Below are 23,649 nucleotides of genomic sequence, written 5' to 3'. Positions count from 1 at the left end.
TTTCCTAGTTCTGCTAAGAATCTTAATGGTAGTCTAATAGGAATAGCATTGAATTCATAAACTGCTTTGAGCAATATGGCCATTTTAATGATATTGAGTCTTCCTATCCATGAGCATGGAATGTTTTTCCATTTGTTTGTATCATCTCTGATTTCTTTCAGCAGTGTTTGTAGTTCTTCTTGTAAAGAACTTTTGGCTGGGTGCAGTGACTCACGCCTGTAATCCCAGCACTTTGGGAGGCTGAGGTGGGCAGATCATGAGGTCAGGAGATCGAGACCATCCTGGCTAACATGGTGAAACCCCGACTCTACTAAATATACAAAAAATTAGCCGGGTATGGTGGCAGGCGCCTGTAGTCCCAGCTACTCAGGAGGCTGAGGCAGGAGAATGGCTTGAACCCAGGAGGTGGAGCTTGCAGTGAGCCGAGATCACGCCACTGCACTCCAGCCTGGGCGGCAGCGTGAGACTCTGTCTCAAAAAAATAAAATGAATAAATAACTTTCACCTCCCTGGTTAGCTGTATTCCTAGGTATTTTATTATTTTTGTGGCAATTGTGAAGGAGATTGTTCCTGAGTTGGCTCTTGGCTTAACTGTTCTTGGTGTATAGGAATGCTAGTGATTTTTGAACATTGATTTTGTATCCTGAGACTTTGCTGACATTCTTTATCAGCTTAAGAATCGTTTTGGCTGAGACTGTGGGGTTTTCTGGACATAGGATCATGCCGTCTGCAAACATGGATAGTTTGACTTCCTCTCTCCCTACTTGGATGCGCTTTCTTTCTTTCTCTTGCCTAATTGGCCTGGTCAGGACTTCCAATACTATGTTAAATAGGAGTGGTGAGAGAGGGCATGCTTGTCTTGTGCCGGTTTTCAAGGGAAATGCTTCCAGATTTTGCCCATTCAGTATGATGTTGGATATGGGTTTGTCATATATGGCACTTATTATTTTGAGGTGCATTCCTTTGATACCTAGCTCATTGGGACTTTATAACATGAATGAATGTTGAATTTTATTGAAAACCTTTTGTGCATCTATTGAGATAATCATGTGTTTTTTTTCTTTAGTTCTGTTTATGTGATTAATCATATTTATTGATTTGCATATGTTGAACCAACCTTGCATCCCAGGGATAAAGCCTACTTGATAATGGTGGATAAGCTTTTTGACATGCCTCTGGATTTCGTTTGCCAGCATTGTATTGAGGATTTGTATCAGTGTTCCTCAAGGACCTTGGCCTGAAGTTTTCTTTTTTGTTGTATCTTTGTGGCTAATTTTAAAATCTTTTGTATAGATGGGGTCTCACTTTTTCCCAGGCTAGTCTTGAACTCCTGGCCTTAAGCAGTCCTCCTATCTTGGCTTCCCAAAGCACTGGGGTAACAGACATGGGCCACCATGACTGACTTAATTTATTTATATATTAATGATCACTAAACTCACAAAGTGTTGTTGCTCCCTTTAAGGTGTCTATGTTTTTCTTAAACTTTTGCTCTGCTACAGCATCTGGTATAATGTGGTATCTAATAGTATGAAATCATATCTTTCAGTCCTTTTGTTGCTCCACAAACAACGCCACGCTGTTCACTAGTCCTTACAGTTCAGGAAACACCTTAAGTTCAGGAAACACCAACTTTTCTTCAGGGAAGAAAGGTACTATTCCCATGTCTCTGGAAGAGTAACCCCATTCTAGTCATTTCCATGCCTTCTATTCTTTAGTATCTTGTCTCTAAAGACTGAGACAGCTGGTGAAATAATCAGTATCATCTATAGATTCAGCATGGCATTATTATTAGTGAAGCTAGCACCTAGCACAGGGATCAAGATTTTTTTGTAAGTGCTTTAGGTTTTTGGGGCCAGAGGGTCTCTGTGGTCTCTTACAACTCCTTGCCAATGCTGTCGAAACACAAAAGCATCCATTGACAGCGTTTAAATGAATGAGTATGGCTGTTTTCCAACAAAACTTCATGTAAGGATGCTGAAATGTGAATTTGAAATTTGAATAATTATTTTGTGCAGTAAAATAGTAGTCTCATTTCAAATTTTTTCAACCATTTAAAGAAGTAGAAGTGGAAGTTTTTATTACCTAAAAAACATGCCTGTATCTGTATATATTTACAGTTTCACTTTCTTTTTTTTATTTTTATTTTTTATTATACTTTAAGTTCTAGGGTACATGTGCACAGCTTGCAGGTTTGTTACATATGTATACATGTGCCATGTTGGTGTGCTGCACCCATTAACTCGTCATTTACATTAGGTATATCTCCTAATGCTATTCCTCCCCTCTCCCCCCTCCCCCCACCCCACGACAGGCCCCCGTGTGTGATGTTCCCCTTCCTGTGTCCAATTGTTCTCATTGTTCAATTCCCACCTATGAGTGAGAACATGCGGTGTTTGGTTTTTTTGTCCTTGCAATAGTTTGCTGAGAATGATGGTTTCCAGCTTCATCCACGCCCCTACAAAGGACACGAACTCATCCTTTTTTATGGCTTCATAGTATTCCATGGTGTATATGTGCCACAGTTTCTTAATCCAGTCTATCATTGATGGACATTTGGGTTGGTTCCAAGTCTTTGCTGTTGTGAATAGTGCAGCAATAAACATACGTGTGCATGTGTCTTTATAGCAGAATGATTTATAATCCTTTGGGTATATACCCAGTAATAGGATTGCTGGGTCAAATGGTATTTCTAGTTCCAGATCCCTGAGGAATCGCCACACTGACTTCCACAATGGTTGAACTAGTTTACAGTCCCACCAACAGTGTAAAAGTGTTCCTATTTCTCCACATCCTCTCCAGCACCTGTTGTTTCCTGACTTTTTAATGATCGCCATTCTAACTGGTGTGAGATGGTATCTCATTGTGGTTTTAATTTGCATTTCTCTGATGGTCAGTGATGATGAGCATTTTTCCATGTGTCTGTTGGCTGCATAAATGTCTTCTTTTGAGAAGTGTCTGTTCATATCCTTCGCCCCCTTTTTGAAGACTTAAATGTTAGACCTAAGACCATAAAAACCCTAGAAGAAAACCTAGACAATACCATTCAGGACATAGGCATGGGCAAGGCATTAGACTTCATGTCTAAAACACCAAAAGCAATGGCAACAAAAGCCAAAATTGACAAATGGGATCTAATTAAACTAAAGAGCTTCTGCACAGCAAAAGAAACTACCATCAGAGTGAACAGGCAACCTACAGAATGGGAGAAAATTTTTGCAATCTATCCATCTGACAAAGGGCTAATATCCAGAATCTACAAAGAAATCAAACAAATTTACAAGAAAAAAACAACCCCATCAAAAAGTGGGTGAAGGATATGAACAGTTTCACTTTCTTTAAACAGCCTTCCCTAATGGCTCCTCACACCAATCCGAGGCAAGGTTAGTTGAAGATGGAGGCTCAGGAGCTTATAAGATGAGAAATTCTTGTAATTTAGGATGCATCAAAACTTACTTTCAAATAGTAATTGGAAATTTTGGACATTGAGAAAAATAACAGTTACATGTCATAAGTTCAAAGTTAAACTGTACTGTTCTCAAATGGCAATAAGCTCAATTCTGGGCGCTTATGGGAATTGCTAGTTATAATAAATTACTTAAGTGGAAATCTTCTTTATGCTAAGTTAATCAGGCCTGTTACTAAGAGAATATGTACTTGGATATTACCAGCTTAGGTATATAAATAACTCTTCTGGCAAGTGCATAACAAGGCACATTCAGGAGTCTCCTGGGGTTATGGCCCTCAGCTTGTCTCTGGCTAACACAGTGTAGTTTAGCAAAAGAGTCCTGGGCATTATTATGGAGGACAGAGGTGGAGAGAAGTTAGAAATTAGTCAGCCTCCTACTGGCAGATGACTTCAGAATGTGACTAATCATTGGACCATTCAGTTCTTCTGGTACTTTTTTAAAGAAAGCCTCTGATTAATGGCCTTGGGAACTACTTTTCTCCTCATAACACACTTAAAGAGCTCCTTTCCCTTCTCTAGGCCACAGATGTGGACATTTAATAAATTAAAGCGTTAAACAGAATGCTCCCCTGGTCTCTTCCTCTTATGTCCATGAAGTCTATCAAGTAATTATCTGTAAGAATGCAGCCATGCCTGGTGCAGTGACTCTTGCCTGTAATCCCAGCACTTTGGAAGGCCAAGGCGGATGGATCACTTGAGGCCAGGAGTTCGAGACCAGCCTGACCAACATGGCAAAACCCCATCTCTACCAAAAAATACAAAAATTAGCCAGGCATGGTGGTGCGTGCCTCTAGTCCCAGCTTCTTGGGAAGCTGAGGAGGGAGAATCGCTTGAACCTGGGAGGCGGAGGTTGCAGTGAGCTGAGATTGCTCTACTGCACTTCAGCCTGGGGGAGAGAGTAAGACCCTGTCTCAAAAAAAAAAAAAAAAAAAAAAAATTGCAGTTAGTAGCAAGGGCCTAGGAATGGATTTGCCAAAAGTGGGTCCCTCTTTAGTATAATTCCTGATAATGAAATACAAATTTAACTATATTGAATAAAGTTGTTTTCAGAGGTGGTGGATTTCAAGCGAAGGTTATTTTATGTTGTAGTCGAAAGGGTTTAGGTAGAACTTGCTCTGTAATGATGCCTGGACTAGGTAACCAAAAGTGTTGAAGGAGTCCGCCTCAATGGGCACAAAGTCGGTAAACATCTGGGTGGGATGAGCTCTTTCTTTAGACAAGTCACAAGGGACACTGGAATAGTTTTTATTCCTACTTCTCTTTTAAGATGGAATCCTGCCCTGGGGACCAAATGTAATAATCTAATATTGGTATCCCCAGGGTCTCTGGGTCTTCCCTGAGACCACTGGCTTCAGCCAAGCTAGTGGCGTCTGTTTACACTACATGAGTGGTTGGGCTCCCTACACAGAGCTTAAAAGGGAAGGGGGTTCTGTAGCCAAAATGAGAAACTAGCTTTCACAGCCTTCCTTGCTCACCTCCCTGTGGGCCAGGTGGGATAGACACTGCAGGTACCAGTCTCTGTAGGGAAACCCGTGAAACTGAGGGCCTGTGGTTCAGCAGATCAGCATGGCAGAGCCTCCCTTCCAGAGAGGCCCAGGATGGAATAGTCTTGTGGATGAAGCTTCCACAGACTTTGAGAAGTTTCAAAATAAAAACAGAATATGGGATGGCAGGTACCTTCCTGCTGATCCTGTTTCGCCGGCTACTGCCAGGTCCCCAGCCCCATCTTGGGGAGGGAACAAAGCATATTCCAGCTCTGACTTGGCCTCTCTTTCAGATTGGGAGATGCCTCTGTTGCCTGTCTTTTTAGGAAGAGCTTTTGCTTTCAAGAAGTATAGGATGGTCATTAAGAACACACACCCTGGAACTAGAACTGGGGAAGTTTCTTAACCCCTCTGTATCTGTTTTCTCATATACATTACAGAGTTTGTGAGCATTGAGTGTGTAAAGATATTTATAGTCCTTAGAACAGTTTCTGACAAACAGAAGACAGCTTATGGTGATGATTGTTATAATTATTAAGGACAGAGATGGGGGAACCTTAGAAATCGTTCAGCCCCCTAACAGCAGATGACATCAGGATATCAAACAGCCATTGGAAAATTTAATTCCTATGGCACTCTTTTTTAGAAACCTTGGCTTTTTGAATGATTTTCCTTCTCATCATGACTACAGGATATTTAGACACATTTGTCATCTAATTCCTTAATTCCCATCACATAGGCAGCAGGAGATCTACATTTGTACTCCTATCACACACGTACCATGGAGTTTCAGCATATTTGTTCCATACACACCTTTGATCCATTTCCCTGGCATAAGACATTCTATGACTTGAGTACATAGTGGTTGTTTGAAATTTTGCTAATACTAGGACCTTCACATATGGCTTCACAAGTTGTGTACTGCACAACTCCAGGGGGCTACTGAGCATTTTAAAGCTAATCACTACCTGGTACACACTCAATCTTAAAGATCTTTGAAATTTGAATCAATCAAAAGGATATTTATACAAGATTTATATGTAGACAGGCACATTTGAAATTGCATCCTTCTAAAGATAATTTTATATCATTATAACCTCACAAGAAAAAATTTGTTTTCCTCTGTTGATCCTAGTAATAGCAAACACACACAGTAATATGACTGCCATGGAATGGAAAATTATTAAGTATTGAAAAACTGAACTGAAAGATAAAATCTTTTAATGTGTGGATTATGGAAAAGGAGGAGGCTTACTTTATGCAAGGCTGATATTATATACCGGTATATATTATATACCGGTATATATTGGTATATACTGATATTATACTGCTATATACTGATATTATATACTGGTATATATTATATACCACTAGGTACAGCAGGTTATGGAAAAGTTTCTAATAGTTGAAGGGGGAGCCTTTTAACAAACAGAAAATTTCTCCAGTGGACTTAATTGATACCTAAATTTCTACATTAAAATTTAATCACTTTCATTTATACCTATGTCATATATTACATGGACGTACCTTGAATAGGAGGATGCATTTATTCTCATTAGTCATTTACCATGTAGGGTGAATAGGAGGCCCACACATGCTGATAAGAAAAGGATTTCTTGGAGAAAGACAGAGAGCACTGCAGTGAGCACCTTCCATGACCTCTTTCAAGTGGGGAGAGGGGCCTGACAAAGAGAACATGGTGAGATGCTGAAGGCAAACACTGACCATTCCAAATTTAGAAATTTAGAGGATAGAACAAATTTGGAGGATAGACTCTAGCATCAAGATTTTTGTTTAGCATTAACCAAAAGTTCAATGACAGACTAGAAGTCTTTGCTCAAGATTTTATATTTTTAGGATGTTCTTAGAAGTTAAATAAAAAGCTCCCCACTTCTTGAATAAGCAGAGTTGATGCTGCATGATTCTTTCTTGAGGGCAGCAAAATCTGCCTCCATGCCTGACCCACTGTAGGCATCCAATAAATGCCTCTGGGACAAAATATGTTTCATTTTATTCACCTTATTTTTACCAGAAGGTAATGAATTATATTTTGAAACAAATTTTAGGAAACTACGAGCTGCTTCTTTGGATAAACGGGCTTTCCACATCTTGGCAGACCACTGCTGAGTACAGTGTCAGCATGACTTCCAGTCGCGTCTCAGCCTCCCTCACCTACTGCGAGACTTGTCCGGGGCTCTGTTGCATACCCCGCCATTGTATACAGACTCAACCAAAAACCGATATTCTAAAGCTCATCGTTGTTGTCATTTAGAGCACTTATTTTCTCATTTCAGAAAGTGGATGTCACCAGCAGGGCTGTAATGGAGATAATGACTAAAACAATTGAATACCTTCAACCCAATCCAGGTAAGGCATCATCTTATATGTTTAAAGGATCCCTCGAGGTAACTTTTAGTTTCTCTTTGATAGACATTTTAAGTTTGGTGTGTTTCTTTTTTTGCTGTTGCTTCCTCGGTCCACTTTTCTGAGAGGTTAGCGACTTCATGGATAGCACGTTTTAACTGGGGAGAAGGGCTTTTTAAAGCTCACATTGAAGTAACTGGAAGATCTGTGGTATTTTATCTGACTGTGGTATATTTAACAAATAATGTATGCAAACAGTTCAGGTGACGCATAATATCAGAGTAGCTATAAACTGTTATCAGTTGACCTTGAACTTTCAAGAGATGGTAAGAAGGAAAATTAGGATAGTTTAACGTAAGATATAATGATTCCCAGAAGATGTGAAAAAGTAGGGAGGTGAATCGTTTTCATGAAACACAGAGGGTTTCTTCATAGGGCATCACCAAAGTCTTCAGAGCGTTGATCTTGATTCTGATTTTTCTCCAAGCACATCACAGATCAGCATTGGTTCCTGCTAACTCGTTATACTCTAAGAAAAAGAAGTGGTAATAGAGATAACGGAGCTATATGTTGATAAGAGGACCAGGCAGAGTTGGGGCAGTTTCGGTAGACACTAGGTATAGCAAAGCAAAGCAAAGCAGCCTACCTGATAGACCTCCTCATTACCATTCCTGTGTGTCAGTTTCTAACCACAGGGCATGGAAACGGGAAGCAAGGCTGGTTGTATTTAAGGGAGATGTGTGAATATTTGGAAGACCCCTTAATCTTGAGGCTAGTTTCTTTGCAAGTTTCAGGTTGGGGTTCCATGTATTTTATGGTCCTAGAGAGGATGGTGCAGACAACTGCTTCAGCCCCAGTGAGTTTGGATACTGAGCAATAGTGGACAAGTGATAAAAAAAAAAAAAAAGGGGGCGGGTGTGGGATGAGAGGAAGCAGGTGTGTGCTGTACTAAGTGCTGGCTCCTTTTCTATGCCCCCTGCTGCTGGCTGCAGCTTCCTTCCATCCTTATTCACCTATGACCAGCCCAGCTGCTATTCTGAGGATGAGCAGACTATGTAGGAATAACTTTCTGGATATTTGTTGCTGTTGTTTTTGTTCATAAAACACATTAGAAATGAGCTTATGTGAGGGAGGAAAATATGGAAGAAAATGTGATAAGCTATAGGAACCAGGAATTTAACTGACAGTGGTCTAGGTACATTTTCAAATGCTTAGCAAATTTGTCAAATAACTGCAAAAATCAGGTTTCTTATTTTTACCCAGAACCTTCTTGGTAACCACTGTTTTTCACAGAGATGCAAAGATCTCTTGGATGCACATTTATTCCTTAGTGTTTAAACCACTGTCATAGGTCAAGTTCTGAAAGAGAACTGCTCGCCCTGCTTCCCCGCAAGAAATCATTATATAGGGGCAAGAAGTTTTGGTCTTTATCTTTGCCTAGAACCTTTAAGTACTCCATGATTTCCTGGGATTTTCACATGAGTTGTACTTGTAACTCATGGTTGTAGGGCTCAGAGAAAGGCAATGGGTATTTATTGAGCACTGATGCATTTTCAGTGCAGTGCTAGGTATATGAGGCATTGTCTCATCTTTAAAAGTAACCATTTTTCTCCATATAAAGTAAAAACAGTTGAAGAATTTCTAGTATGAAAATAGACTAAAAATTCATTGTAACACAAATTATCAGTGGGAGCTCATCAGTTTTCCTGAGTATAATGGAACTGTGCTCTGTTGTAGGTAGGTGTGGTGGGTTGAATAGTGTGTCTCCCCAAATTCAGGTCCATCCAGAACTAAACTTATAAGGAATGTGACCTTATTTGGAAATAATCCTTGCAGATGTAAGTAGTGATGTAGGATCTTGAGATGAACTCTTCCTAGATTTAGGGTGGCCCCTAGAACCAATGATGGGTGTCCTTATGAGAAGAGGAGAGGACACAGAGAAACACAGGAAAGAAGGCCACGTGAAGAATGAGAAGAGGTTGAAGTTACACGTCACGAGCAAAGGAATGCCAGGAGCCACCACCACAAGCTGGAAGACATAAGGAAGGATTCTCTCAGAGCCTCCAGAGGGAACCAACTTTGCCGACACCTTGATTTCAGACTTCCGGTATGCTGAACTGTGAGGGAATCAATTCTTTTCTTTCAGGCTGCCCAGTTTGTGGTCATTTGAAATGACAGCTCTAGAAAACTAATCCAGTACGCTAGCCTCATTTTATTCAGGAAAAAACAAGGGTCAGAGAATTTAAGGAACTTTCCCATTCATACACCTAGGAAGGGATGAAGACAAGATTGGAACTCAGGTCTGACTACCTCCTCAGTCTCTGCACTTCACGTTGCACGATCCTGCCTCTGAGAAGGGTAGGCTCCATTTCATTTAGGTGTGAAGGGTCCTTCCCTTTCAGAGTGAGTACCAGAGAAATTCAGAAAGGAAATTGTGGGATTAAGGCTTATTTTTATTTTAATAAAAAACATCAAAGGAGGAGGTAATTGAGAAGATCTGAATGTTTAGAAATGACATTTTAATACAATATTGCATGTGCTAATTGGCTGCCAATATAATGGTTTTGTGACTGTTTGAGAGTTGAATGGACATCTGCCACTAAGAACAATGAAGGCCATTACAGGCAATTCGAGGTTGGTTTCAGAAAAACAGTTATGTATGGGCAGGCCACATACATATATGAGTAAGTACTACCCAGAAGAGTCCAGAACAAAACAAAATTTTGTGTAATCATTCCACAGAATTTAAACAACCTGCATTTAATTGTTTACAACAGGTACAATTTCATCCCTCCACCAGCTTCTTGCCCTGAGAGTAGACACTGGCCATAGAGCCCAGACCAGGTAACTGGTAAAGTTGAGAGTTAGGCAAACACCCAGAGAGACAGTCCTTGGGCACAGGAGAGCAGAAAGAATATTCCCAAACTCATGCAGTTTGCTAAATACTTTGCCCACTGAGCCTTTCAGTGAACCCTAGAGCTGGGCCAACCAGTGTGGATACTGAATGCTGGTTCTGAATAAGCAAGATATGGCTTGGGTTAGGACAGGGCCTGATGCCAAGTAACAAATTTACATGGATAGGCCAAGGGAATCAGTAGGATTTGATGCTTTGAGGGTACTTTGGGAGTACATCTGTATTAGATTACTGCTCCAGGGTGCTTGCTGGCTTTCACATCTTGGGGGTGTGGAGCTTACACATGTTTTCTATTCTTAAAACTCAGTTCCTGTTGAAGTGATGACCAAAGTGATTTTGTTTAGCTTTTAAGAATACATGGCTATGCTCTGTGAAGGTCCTACATCCACTCTTGCCCATCTCCAGAATGATATTTTAAAAAGCAAATTTGGTCATATTATGTAAAACCCTTCCATGGCTTTTCATGCCTTTAGAATTAACTTTCATTTTTAACACGGCTTAAGGGGCCCTCCCTGCATGGTCAGCCTGCCCTTTCCCCAACACCTTGTTAGGCTAACAGCTCCCTCGGGTCCAGCGTAAAGGTCACTTATTAGCCTTCCTTGGCTCCAACCACATTAGGTTCCCCTGTCACTGTCCCTCTCGTAATCCCAGCTGCTTTTCAGTGGGGCACATGCCATACTTGTGGTTTTGTTTTTCATCCCCTGTGAGTTCAGCACTGTGCCTGTCTTATTCACCACCACTTCCCCAGCCCCCAGCTCAGTTCCAGGCAGCCAACAGGGACTTGGATATTGGAATAAATGAATTATGAAGCACAGTTGACTGTCAGTGTCTAATGTACTAAAACTTCTCTAATACAAAAAGTAGGAGGAAAAATTCTTCCTTTTCCTTAAATCATCATATACTCATATGTAACCAACATTTGTCACATGCATTTACTTTTATGCAAAGAGCAGTTCTAGATGCTGTGGGGCAGAAACGAGACCAAGACTGGAGGCTTCTCCTCTGGAACCTCACAGTCTTAGTGTAAGTTACCCACTGTCTGAGGAGAGGAGCCCAGAAGGCTTCACAGCTAATTCCTCCTGGAAAATCCAGCTAACTGATGAGATGTGGAAGTGTGAGCGGGATCACAGGCTTAAAGGTCTGCCCTGTGAGGGTGGGCTTTTGAGAATGCAGGACAGACAGCTGTAAAGTCATCCAAGCTTGAACTGGAATAGCATAAACCAGTACACATTCCTAAACTGCTTAAATAAGAAATAATTTGAATATAAAAAGTACTGTGCACAAATTCCATTCTACTGGTTGTAAGTGTCTATTCTTACGATATCTGTGAGCAAAAATCACTGAAGAAGATATAACTCAGTTTTCTTTACATATTCTGATGCCTTACGGGGGAGCAAAAACTAAATCAATGTTGTCCAATAGAAATAGGATGCAAGCCACATATGTAATTTTGAATTTTCTAGAAACCACATTATACAAGTAAAAAGAAAGATGAAATTGTCTTTAGTAATTCATTTAACCCATTATAGCCAAAATATTAACCACTATTAAAAATTATTGAGATATTTTATTTTTTTCATACTCTGAATTTCGGTCTGTATTTTATACTTACAGCACATTTCAATTTGGACTAGCCACATTTCAGGTGCTCAGCAGCCCGCTGTGGCCAGTGGTGCCCATAATAGACAGCACAGCACTAGATAGTTTGCCTTTCTGTTCGATATATGTTTCATGTTTACCTCCTTGGTTTTATGTTTTATCAGTGGGTTTTTTTTTTCAATAGAGAAATGGATTCTTGATTTAGAATTAGGATATCTTTAGGCTCTGGATTTTTTAAAAAAAATTCTGAAAGTCTGTTTCATGACACTTGAATGGAATTGTAGACGGTTGGACTGTGGACCCTTTCCAGACTTAGCATCCTTGTTATGAGAGAGGCCTTTTCAGTTTGCACTGAGAAGTTACTCTTACCCTGATGTGATAATCTAATACAAATTTCCAAACTGCTTACATAAAAAGCAGCTTGAATGTGAAAAATGTTGTACACAGTAGGGGTTTGTTTCTCTATGGAAATGCTTTTCCCTTGAATGCCTATCTGGTCTAGATTTTTCCAGCATTTCTGAGATTTGGGTATCAGATTGGGGTCATTCGATGTCTATTTAGAATTTTTTAATAATTTCAAATCTCATTTGTGAAATATTGCCTGTGGAAATAAAAGCTAGCTGTATTAGTTTCAAAATGTACCATTAGTCCCTGGAAAGATACTCTATTAAAATTAGTGTACTTCTTTTCCCACAGGCTGTGCTCTTAATCATGTCCTTCCAAAGATGAATAAATACAGTGATTATATTTGGTGGCTGTGGAACTGAAAATGAATACATGTATTACTTGGCATTCATGTAGCCAAATCCTTGGTCTCATAACACACTGAATTTGCTGTTTTTTCCTGGAGGACAGGATAACTTGTATTCATCTTTGCATCTTTTAGAGTCCTTAGCATTATGCCTGGTACACTGTTTGCTCTCAGTATGTCTGGTGAATAGGTGTATGAATGAATATATCCATCCTTCACTTAAAGAATAAGGGATGTGTGCCGAGTCTAGTAGCCAGAGCTTTTCCATTTCCACATCCTGGCAATGAAAAATAATCAGAATGCATAAAGGACAGATTACAAAAGCAGTTGTGAGGAAAATGTTGTTAAGCTTCAAAGGAATAGGGTATTTCAAGGATAAATATATTAAGAAAGAAAACTTAAGTCAGGTGATGGGTGATATAATTCATATACTAATGTATTGAAAGGCTGGAGGGTTTCTACTTCTACATCTTTGGGGAAAATATTGAAAATAGGTTCCTGAAATATGTGAGACACTGTAAGTGATTCAGACTTTTAAGTCAGCTAGAACTGGTGGAATAATGATATTCTTTACTTGTGTGTCTAAACAATGAATGCTAAAGCCAGATCTTACTTAAAAGATTCTTAATCAGGGCTGGGCACAGTAGCTCACGCCTATAATCCCAGCACTTTGGGAGGCCGAGGTGGGCGGATCACGAGGTCAGGGGATAGAGACCATCCTGGCTAACACAGTGAAACTCTGTCTCTACTAAAAATACAAAAAATTAGCCGCTCTTGGTGGTGGGCACCTGTAATCCCAGCTACTTGGGAGGCTGAGGCAGGAGAATGGCGTGAACCCGGGAGACGGAGCTTGCAGTGAGCCAGGATCATGCCACTGCACTGCAGCCTGGGCGACAGAGCGGGACTCTGTCTCAAAAAAAAAAAAAAAAAAAAAAACCAGATTCTTAATCATAACAAATATAGTATACATTTAAAATGCATGTGTACATGTATATTGAGAATTAAGTTAATGGCACCTCACGTGAATAGTCCCTAAATACTATAAATAAATACCATACCTAAATCCTCAGCATGGCCTTTAAGATCCAGCATGTGGTGGCCCCTGTGCTTTCTGTCTCTCCTAGTTCCTTCTCCCTCTTGTTCACTCTGTGGCCTTTAGTTTCTTCAATTCCTCAAGTTCTTTGCTGTATCAGGAGTTTGTAGCGGCTGTTTCCCCTTCTCCTGGTAGAATATGGGCCCTCATCTGCCCCTTCTTCGACAACTGTCTTCTCACCATCCCTCCTGTCTCAGCTTATGTATCTCGACTCTGAGTGGTGTCTTCTGAGGGCCAAGTCGAAATCATTTCTACTCCAGTTTTATATTCTCATGCTACCTTTATATCACATGAGTTCCCCTCAACAAATCTCTTGAGAAGTTCCTCACTTAGAATAAAATTGAAAGCACTTATGTGGGTTACAAAGTCCTGAGGATCTGAGCTCATTCCTTATGTTCCTGGCTGTCTCCATCTCGCTCCTTCTGAGCTAGCCTTCCTCAAACACACAGGCACTGTTGTTCATGGGGCCTGGCCAGCCCCTTTGCCTCAATCACTTCCTCTCCATGTCTTCTCAAAGACTTCGCTGGGGTGTCTGCTCAAATGTCACCTAATTTGTGCAGCTTTCCTGACATCTTGTTTAAAACATCAGCCCTTCTAACTTCCTAAGCCTTTTCTTGTTTTACTTTTCTTCAGAGCATTTAGCACCACTTCAGATGTACATTTACTTGTTAAAGTGTTGCCTGTCACTGCTACCGAAATGCAGTGACGCAGTGACTTGAGCACAGGATTGTTTGTACACTGCAAAGAGCCCAATTCTATTCTTTTATTGCACTTTTAATAATATTTACTTTATGCAACTTATGATTTGTTCACTATACTGCCTTTTTCCATTATTACTCTCCTATTTTACATTCTTCACATAGGAGCCAGTTCCATCCATTAAAGATGTAAATCATATCTTGTCACTCCTCTGCTTGTAACTCTCCACTGGCTTCCATTGCACTGAGAATTATCCTCAGCCTTGTTCCTGCCTCGGGGTCTTTACATAGGTGTTTCTTCTGCCTGGAACACTCTTCTCCAGCTCTTGTTAATGTCTGCTGCTCCTCATCACTCCACCTTCAGTCAGATGCCATCTCCCTGTACAGTCCTTTCCTGCCCCCACCCCTATTGAAAATAGTTTCTCCTCATCCCTCTCATACCTCCTTATATTATTTCCTATCAACATTTGGAATTATCTTCTAATTTATCTTTTTGTTTATTGTTTTCACATCACTCCCATTTCTCATATAGAACGTAATCTCCAGAAGGGTAGAGTCTTGTCTGTCTTGTTTACTATTCATAATAATGGAAGTAGTGCCCTCAGTAAATATTTATTGAATGAACGCTGTTCATCTCTTCCAGTATATTGTAAACATAGTCATTGAAGACAAGGACTATGTCTCTTTTACTCCTTTATATATACCCAGTTCCTAGCACAGAGTTTGGTGCTAGCGATTGATTAATTTGCTTAATGAATGAATCAAATCATGTGAAGCATATATAAGCTCCATCTTACAGGAGTAGCTAACTTTTCAGGTAAGTGTCGTGGTCTGCAGACTTTTACAGATCAGTATCAGAGCTGTTCTCTGTGTAATATCTATTTGGTGTCATGTACAATTAGTATATTTCACAATTGCTTTGGGAAAAGTGTGGATGTGCATACTGTCATGTATAAAATCACTGGGCTGAAGCTATTAATAGACATTTATGTTTATATACATAGATAATAGTTGTATCTATTTTTGGATGAGAAAACTGAAGCTGCAAGGTGATTAGCAATTTGCCCGAAGTATACAACAGAACAGCCAGAATCTTTATTCAGATATTACTATCTCCAAGGCACATTCTGTTTTCAAAACAAAATGTCTTATGCTACAAAGTCTTAAACTACAAAGATACCTCCAGGCTTGATATGTGTGGCAAGTATACTCTAGGGTGACTCGTACAGATTCACACCCTTATATAATCCCTTCCCGTTGGGTGTAGATGGAACCTGTGACTTGCTGCTAACCAATAAATATGGCAAAGGTAATGGAATCAACTACTCACCACTCGCTTGATAGTGATTACATTATATGGCAAAATCGATGGTGCATCACTCCCATGATCAAGTCACATTATGTGAGACAGTCTTAGCAGACTAATATGAGAGACATTCCCTTCCTTGTCTAGAAGAAGCACACTGCCATGTTATGACAGCCCAAGGAGAGGACCACATGTCAAGGAACTGGGGGTGGTCTCTAGAACCTAAGGGTGGCCACTGGCCAGCAGCCAGTGGAAAGCCAGAGCTCTCGATCACACTGCCACAGAGAAGTGAACAGCCCGGACTCAGGAAGACAGCAACCCATGTGAGCCTGGATGCAGACTTCTCCCCTCTCTGGCCTCCAGATGGCAAAGCAGTCTGACTCTACATTGTTTGCAGCCTGGCGAGACCCTGAGCATAGGACTCAATTTAGGCATGCCCAGACTTACTTGCGGAAACTGTGAGGTAATGTTTGTTGTTTGAAGCCACTGAGTTTGTGGTACTTTGTTATTCTATGTAGAAAACTAATACAGTGTGGCTGTTCCCAGCCAGAGCTCCTATTTCAAGCATACAGCTGTCTGCTGGGGCCATCAGGCTATTTGCCCAGTGGCTTTAGGCTCCTTGGATACCTTACATTGAAGTAGGAGGTAGATTGGGAACACCTGTCACTGTCTTTTCAGCTTAAGATGAGGTCTCCTGAACCCCCCAGGGAGTATAGGTCAGTCCAGTTCCACCAAAGACTGAAGATATCTTTGTGTTTTGAAACATGATAGCAAAGAACACTTGGCACAGTGCCTGACACTTAGTAGGGACTCAAGAAATATTACGCACCTTCCTTTCCTGGGGTACTGCAGCTTAACCTAGGGCATCTCAGATGCTAACCCAGCAGTTCCTCCCTGGGCAAGGTCTTTAGAAATCCCACTGCAGGACCCTTCTTACAATAAGGATATATTATTTACCACCACCCTCTATTTGCTCTGAAAACCTGAGAAAGCAAAGGCTGATGATGTTAGTACACTGAGGGTTGTGTATTTTTCAGATTTCACAAACTGTTTTATGCCCCTGAGGGGGACAGTTGCCTGCTTTGCCAGGGCATGCTGTGAGACCTGTGTTGGCACCTTGCAGCACCCCATCTTGAGGTGGGAGATGTTTGCTGCCCCATGTCACAAGTTCTTAGGGCTGCTGACGGTGTACTACAGCACAGGGTCTTAATATCCCTCCCCGCTGTTTCCTACTTGAGGCGTAAAAGAGCTTTGTCACCTTGGAGAGAGGTGTTATATAAATACCATTATTTGGGTTGAGAGTAGCACGATCCAGTGCTAGGGTTGTCTATTTGTGTAAGTCAGTAGGCAAACCTTCCTCTTCCCTTTTCTCAGTGTCTTCTAAGAGTTAACTACAAAAGAAACAACATAGATGTGAGTATATTTACCTAAGTTCTCATTACAATATAACTCTTTCTGTCATTTAGTAATTGTTAGTGTGCAAAACAGCAGAGCACATTGGTATCAGTGCAGGGAGCATCAGAGGGCCACGTTTCAGACTTGTAGATGCTCTGAGACTTCACCTAAGAAAACCAGGCCATAATATGCAATAATCACATGTTGCCAAAATGAAATGCGTGCTAAGATGCTATTTATTACATAAATTTTGTTGCAAGTATTAAGCCCCAAATCTTATTTAGTGTGATTTGAGGATTTATACTCATATTACAATTGTAATCTCTATATTAGACTTCACAAATTTAGTTAAAATAATTTAGAATTAATTTTTCTTATTTTTCATAGTAAAACATGCATAACATGAAATTATCTTAACTATTTTTAAGTATACATTTCACTGGTATTAAATACATTCATAATGTTGCGTAATCACCACCACCGTCCGTCTCCATAACTCTTTTTGTCTTGTAAAAGTAAAACTCTATCCCCATTAAGTAATAACTCCCCCTTTCCTACTTCAGCCACTGGCTACCACCATTCTACTTTCTGGCTCTATGATTTTAATTATTATGATTACTTCATGTAAGTGGAATCACATAGCATTTGTCTTTTTTGTGACGGCTTTATTTCACTTGGCATAATGTCCCAAGGTTTACTTATGTAATAGTGTATGTAAGAATTGCCTTCCTTTTTAAGGCTGAATAATATTCCATTGTGTGTAAATAGTGCAATTTTTATATAGATTCACCTGTTGATAGACAACTGAGTTGCTTTCACATTTTAGCTATTGTGAATAATGCTTCTATGACCATGAGTATACAAATATCTTTCTGAAACTCTGCTTTCAATTATTTTGGGTAGATATCCAGAAATGGAATTGCTGGAACTTAAGGGAATTCTATTTTTTATTTCTGAGGTACCACTGTGCTCTTTTCCACAGCATTTTACTTTCTCACCAACAGTGCACAAGGGTTCGAGTTACTCTACATCCTTGCTAACACTTGTTATTTTCTGGTTTTTTGATGTTTACCATCCTTATGAGTCTGAGGTGGTATCTCATTGTAGTTTTGATTTGTAATGACCTAATGATTAGTGAAGTTAACCACCTTTTTATGTGCTTTTTAGCCATTTGTATGTCTTCTTTGGGGAAATGTCAATTCAAGCCTTCACTCATTTATTAATCCAGTTGTTTGGGTTTTTGTTGCGTTTTAGGAGTTCTGTATATATCAGATATGATTTACAAATATTTTCTCCCATTCTGTGGGTTCCCTTTTTACTCAGTTTATAGTGTCTTTTGATGCACACAATTTCTTAACTTTCATGAAGTCCAATTGTGTAATTTTTTTTGTTGTTGCTTATGCCTTTGGTATCATATCCAGGAATTCATTGCCACATCCAATGTCATGAAGCTTTTGCCTGTGTTTTCTTCTAAGAGTTCTAGAGTTTTAGATCTTACAGCTAGCTCTTTAATGTATTTGGAGTTAATTTTTGTATATAGTATTAGAAAAAGGTCCAAATTCATTTTTTTGCATATAGATCCATTTTTCCCAACACCATTGGTTGAAAAGACTATTATTTCTCGTGAGTGGTCTTGGTACCTTTGTCAAAAATCATTTGACCGTGTATGCAAGAGTTTATTTCTGGGCCCTCTGCTCTGTTCCCTTGGCCTACATGTCTGTCTTTATGACAGTACCACACTGTATTACCATAGCTTTGTAGTGAGTTTTCAAATCAGGAGCTGTGAGTCTTCTAGCTCTGTTTTTTTAAGATTCTTTTTGCTTTTTGCCTTGAGATTCCATATGAATTTTAGGGTGGGATTTCCATTTCTACAAAAAATGTTACTGAGACTTTGATAGGGATTGCATTGAATCTGTAGATTGCTTTGAATAATGTTGACATCTTAATAATATTAAGTCTTTGAGTTCATGAACATGGGATGTATTTCCATTTATATATGTCTTTTAAAATTTCTTTCAGCAGTGTTTGGTAGTTTTCATTGTTGAAGTCTTTTACCTCCTTGGTTAAATTAATTCCTGAGTATTTTATTCTTTTTGATACTATTGTAAATGGAATTAACCTTTTAATTTCCTTTTCAGATTGTTCGTTGTCAGTGTATAGAAATGCAACTGATTTTTGTGTGTTGACTTTGTGTCCTGCTACTTTGTTGAATTCATTTATTAGTTCTGACAGCTTTTTGTGGGAAATCTTTAGAGATTTCTATATGTAAGATCATGTCATCTGAAAATAGATAATTTTACTTGTTTACATCCAATTTGGATTCCTTTTTCTTACCAAATTGCCCTGGCCAGAACTTTCAGTACTGTGTTGAATAGATGTGGTCACAGTGGGCATCATTGTCTTGTTACTGATCTTAGAGTAAAAGCTTTCAGTCTTTCACCATTTAGTATGATGTTCATTGTGAGGTTTTCATATATGACTTTTACCATGTTGAGGTAATTTCTTCCTATTCCTAGCCTATTGTTTTTATCATGAAAAGGTGTTGAACTTAGTCAACACTTATTCCTGCATCAGTTGAGATGATTGTGTGTGTGGTTTTTTTTTTTACTCTATTTTGTTAATGTGAGGTATTAGATGGACCCATTTTTGTATATTGAACCATATGCTTGTATTTCAGGAACAAATACCACTTGGTCATGGGGTATAATTTTTAAAATATGCTGTTGAATTTGCTTTGCTAGCATTTTGTTGGGAATTTTCACAACAATGATCATAAGAGATATTGGTCTCTAGTTGTCTTGTAGTGTCTTTGTCTGGCTTTGCTATCAAGATAATGCTGTCCTCATAGAATGAGCAGGAAATTTTCCTTCTTCAATTTTTTGGAAAAGTTTGAGGAGAGTTGGTGTTAGTTCTTCACATATTTGGTAGAAGTCACTGGTGAAGCCATCAGATCCTAGGCTTGTTTTTGTTGGGAGATTTTTGATTACTGATTCAATCTTCTTACTAATGATAGGTCTGTTCAGATTTTCTATTTCTTTGCGAGTTAGTCTTGGTAGGTTTTGTGTTTCTAAGAGTTTGTCCATTTCATTTAGGTTATACAGTTCATTGTTGTGCAGTTGTTCATAGTACTCTTAATAATCTTGTTTACTTGTGTAGATCAGAATTAATATCCCCAGTTTATATTTCTGATTTTAGTAATTTGTGTCTTTTCTCTCTGTTTTTTTCTAGTTCAGCTAGCTAAATGTTTGTCAATTTTGTTGATCTTTTCCAAGAACAAACTTTTACTTTTTTCCATCAATTAAAGACATCCTTGGCTCTTGATAGGTGATGAAGGGGCAGGTGTATTTTTAGCTGTTGGTTGCCATTTCAACGAAATAGCCGTCAACTGTAATTTTCTCCAAAAGTGGGAAAATAGAGAAAAAAACTAACATTTATCTGTACTTCATTTTCCATCTGTAAAATGGAGAAACAAAACCCATCTGTTGTGTTTTGCAAGGCTGGATGATGTGTACACATTATATATGTAGTAGATAACTTCTGAAATTATAGTTATAGGATGAAATCTGGTTATGGTCTTCAGTTTTTCAGGTATTTCAGGGCTCTTTCTAAGTTTCTGGACCAGATAGTAGCAATTAATGAATACTACTACAAATTATTCGGCATTTGTCCTGCTCAAGATCTCTGCTCCTTTGGGTAATGAGGCTTGGTTTCTATAAGACAGATAGGGATGACAAAGGAATTAGGTCACTAAAAGCAGTGAAAGACTTCAGAAACCATGTTTCATGTCTTTGGTCTTCCCTGATGGATGCTAAAGCCATTAGGTTTCCCCCAACAGTCAGAACACGAAGATGTGACTTGGAGTACTGTGGCCACCTGTTCTGCCCAAGTGCATCAGCTATGTTCATCAACTCACACCAAGGGTGGGGGTTGGATTCTCTTCTTCCCTGTTGTGATAGACAGATGCCCTGTCATTATGTTTTTATTTGAAATTTCACAGTGAAAGAAGGAAGCCACTCTTGAGAATACAGCAATTTAAATCAGGTTGTAATTTTTAAAAAGTGATTTACAAAAGGTCTTTCCCAAAATACTGCCACCATAATCATCTAGGGTGGGGAGAAAAATAGGGTGCGGAGGGCAGAATCACCCCTCATCCTTGCTCTTCCAGCAGGGAACACTCATTTTCACACCCCTGTGCCTCTGCAGCCCCACCCTTTGTTCAGGTTTGTGCTGGGCATCTACGTTCCACAGAGACTGCTGGTTTCCAGTGTGACAGAAATCTCATTTGTGATAAACCTTGATTTTGAATTGTAGTAAATGAAACTTTAAAAAAAGCAGACATTAAAACTCCCTGTTTTTTTCCCTAGGAAAAGGAGCATTCCATCTTCTAGCATCACTGTCCTTGGGACTAAACCCCCTTAGAAAACACCGCTTTTGCCTAGCCCTCAGAGGCTTGGTCCCCTGACATTTTACACTTTTCCAGAAAAAGAATCTCAGGGGCTTTCCTACAAATGTCTGTCGCAACCTCAACAACCTCACAACCTCAAGTCTGTCCTGTTTTAGAGACACACACACAAAAATGCTATAAAGGAAGCATTAATACTTGTTTAGAGAGATTATCAGGAACATTGTACTTAACAGTGAGAAATATGAATAATGTGTATATGAGTGTGTTATGTTATACTTTGTACTTTGCATTTTCAAAATGTCACATCTTTTTTTTTTTAAGCCAAGAAGTATGATAATACTTACCTGGCCACCACAGATGAGAATTGAAGTGCAATAAAACTTGCCACAAGCTGGGAGGAACCAGCAGTGTGCTGCTACAGGCTTAACAACCATCTTTCTGGAAGAAAAACCTTGATTTGTAGCATGAGCCAGTTTCTGTGTCTCACATGGCCATTTTCAAGCTACCAGTGTGACATCACTGAACTCTGACTTGGAAAAAGAGGCTCACACTTGGCTCCCCTGAGCAGTGCTGGCCTAACTCCAGCACACCACTGGATTGAACTGCCAAGAAAGAGTAGCTCCCACGGATAGGGAGGAAGCAAATGCTCTGTAAATACCTGTAGACAGAGGCAGGGAGACCTTTGTAGAATGGAGAGTGTTAGGGACCTGCCTCTTCTTTATTTCGGAAAATCTTAGATTACATATTCATTGGTTGATCTCATGCTTGTGTGCTTATGGAAATAAAGCATTTAGTCAGTAAAATATTGTTACCCAAGGACTCAATAACCATGCAGTCAATAAACTGTATATATTTTTAGAGGCTTCTTTCACACATAACTTTTTAAGATGACTTTATTCAAAAAGAGTAAACCCAGGTGGAATATTTATAAAGATAAAAGCTTCAGAAATCCATGTGAAATGAAAATTATGTAATAATTGGTTTGCTCACAAATATAGTAATTCAGATAGTTTTAAAAAATTACTTTGATTTAAAGTTTGTTAAAATAATCAAGTTTAAAAAGAAAGTATATGGGTTGAGTGATATCCCTCCCAAATTCATTTCGTTTTCCCCTGGAACCTCAGAATGTGATCTATGTCAGCTCAGGCTGCCATAACAAAATATCATAAATAATAGAAATTTATTTTCTTGCAGTTCTGGAGGTTATATAGTCCAAGATCAAGTTGCTGGACCATGTTTTAATTTCTGATGAGGGCTCTCTTCCTGGCTGGTAGATAGATGCCTTCTCACTATGTCCTCATGTAACCTTTTCGTGGTGCATGTGTGTGGAGGGAGAGAGATTGTTCTCTCTCTTCCTCTCTTATAAGGTCACCAACCCTATTGGATTAGGACTTTGACCTCCTGACTTCATTTAATTACTTCCTAAAAGCACTATCTCCAAATACAATTACATTGGGTGTTGGGGCTTCAGCATATGAATTTGGGGAGGACAAATAAGCAGTCTTCTTACCTTTTTTACATTCATCACTTACCAACTCTATTCCTTTAGCGTAGGTTGGGCTGTCATCCCTATCTTTAGTTTTATACTAGAGGCAAACTAGATATTTATAGCCAAACCCACCAACTCTAAGAACTTTCCTCTTGTCCATGGCAATCTGGGAGTGCCATATTTATACATTTCAGTATACCTCTTGGTTAACCTACTTCCGTAACACAATTTACCATACTGGTCATAGCCTCCATTTTATTGAATAGTTCCATAAGTGCCAGGCACAGTGCTGGATACTCTAAAACATCATTTCTAATCCTCTCAATAAACCCAGCAAGGTAGCTTTGATTTTCTCCATTCTGTAGATGAAGAAATCCATTCATTTTTTTCAGTTATCTTCCACGTTTACTCTAAGGCAGTTCTGAGCCCTGGGCATGTATGAGTGAATGAGGCAGGCAAAGCCCCTGCCCTCATGGAGCCTATACTCTGGAAGGATGAGACTGATAGAGAATAATACCTAATGTCAGATGTGATCAGTGCAGTGAATTAAAATGAAGAGTAAGAGGGGGAGAGTGTGACCGGGTCCGGGAAGTTCTCATGTGTATGAGAACAATAAAGTGCCATGTTGGCTGGGGGAGGTCAGAGAGGCAAGAGCACGTAGGACCTTGTCACCATTGTTGGGACT

The 23,649-nt window shown here is 39.5% G+C and overlaps 1 protein-coding gene across 1 annotated transcript in view; it reads left to right on the top strand.

Annotated features, from left to right (window-relative positions):
- The window catches only part of SH3GL2 (SH3 domain containing GRB2 like 2, endophilin A1), a 216,765-nt gene that overhangs the window by 173,699 nt on the left and 19,417 nt on the right, over positions 1 to 23,649 (top strand). The window contains exon 3 of the mRNA XM_019034047.4: positions 7,245 to 7,317. Coding sequence (XP_018889592.1) covers positions 7,245 to 7,317 — 73 coding nt within the window. The remainder of the gene's footprint in view (positions 1 to 7,244; positions 7,318 to 23,649) is intronic.

This window comes from Gorilla gorilla, chromosome 13 (genome assembly GCF_029281585.2).
Source record: "Gorilla gorilla gorilla isolate KB3781 chromosome 13, NHGRI_mGorGor1-v2.1_pri, whole genome shotgun sequence".
NCBI lineage: Eukaryota > Metazoa > Chordata > Mammalia > Primates > Hominidae > Gorilla > Gorilla gorilla.
The sequence above is the reverse complement of the archived record's forward strand: the minus strand, read 5'-3'. Positions and strand labels throughout refer to the sequence as shown.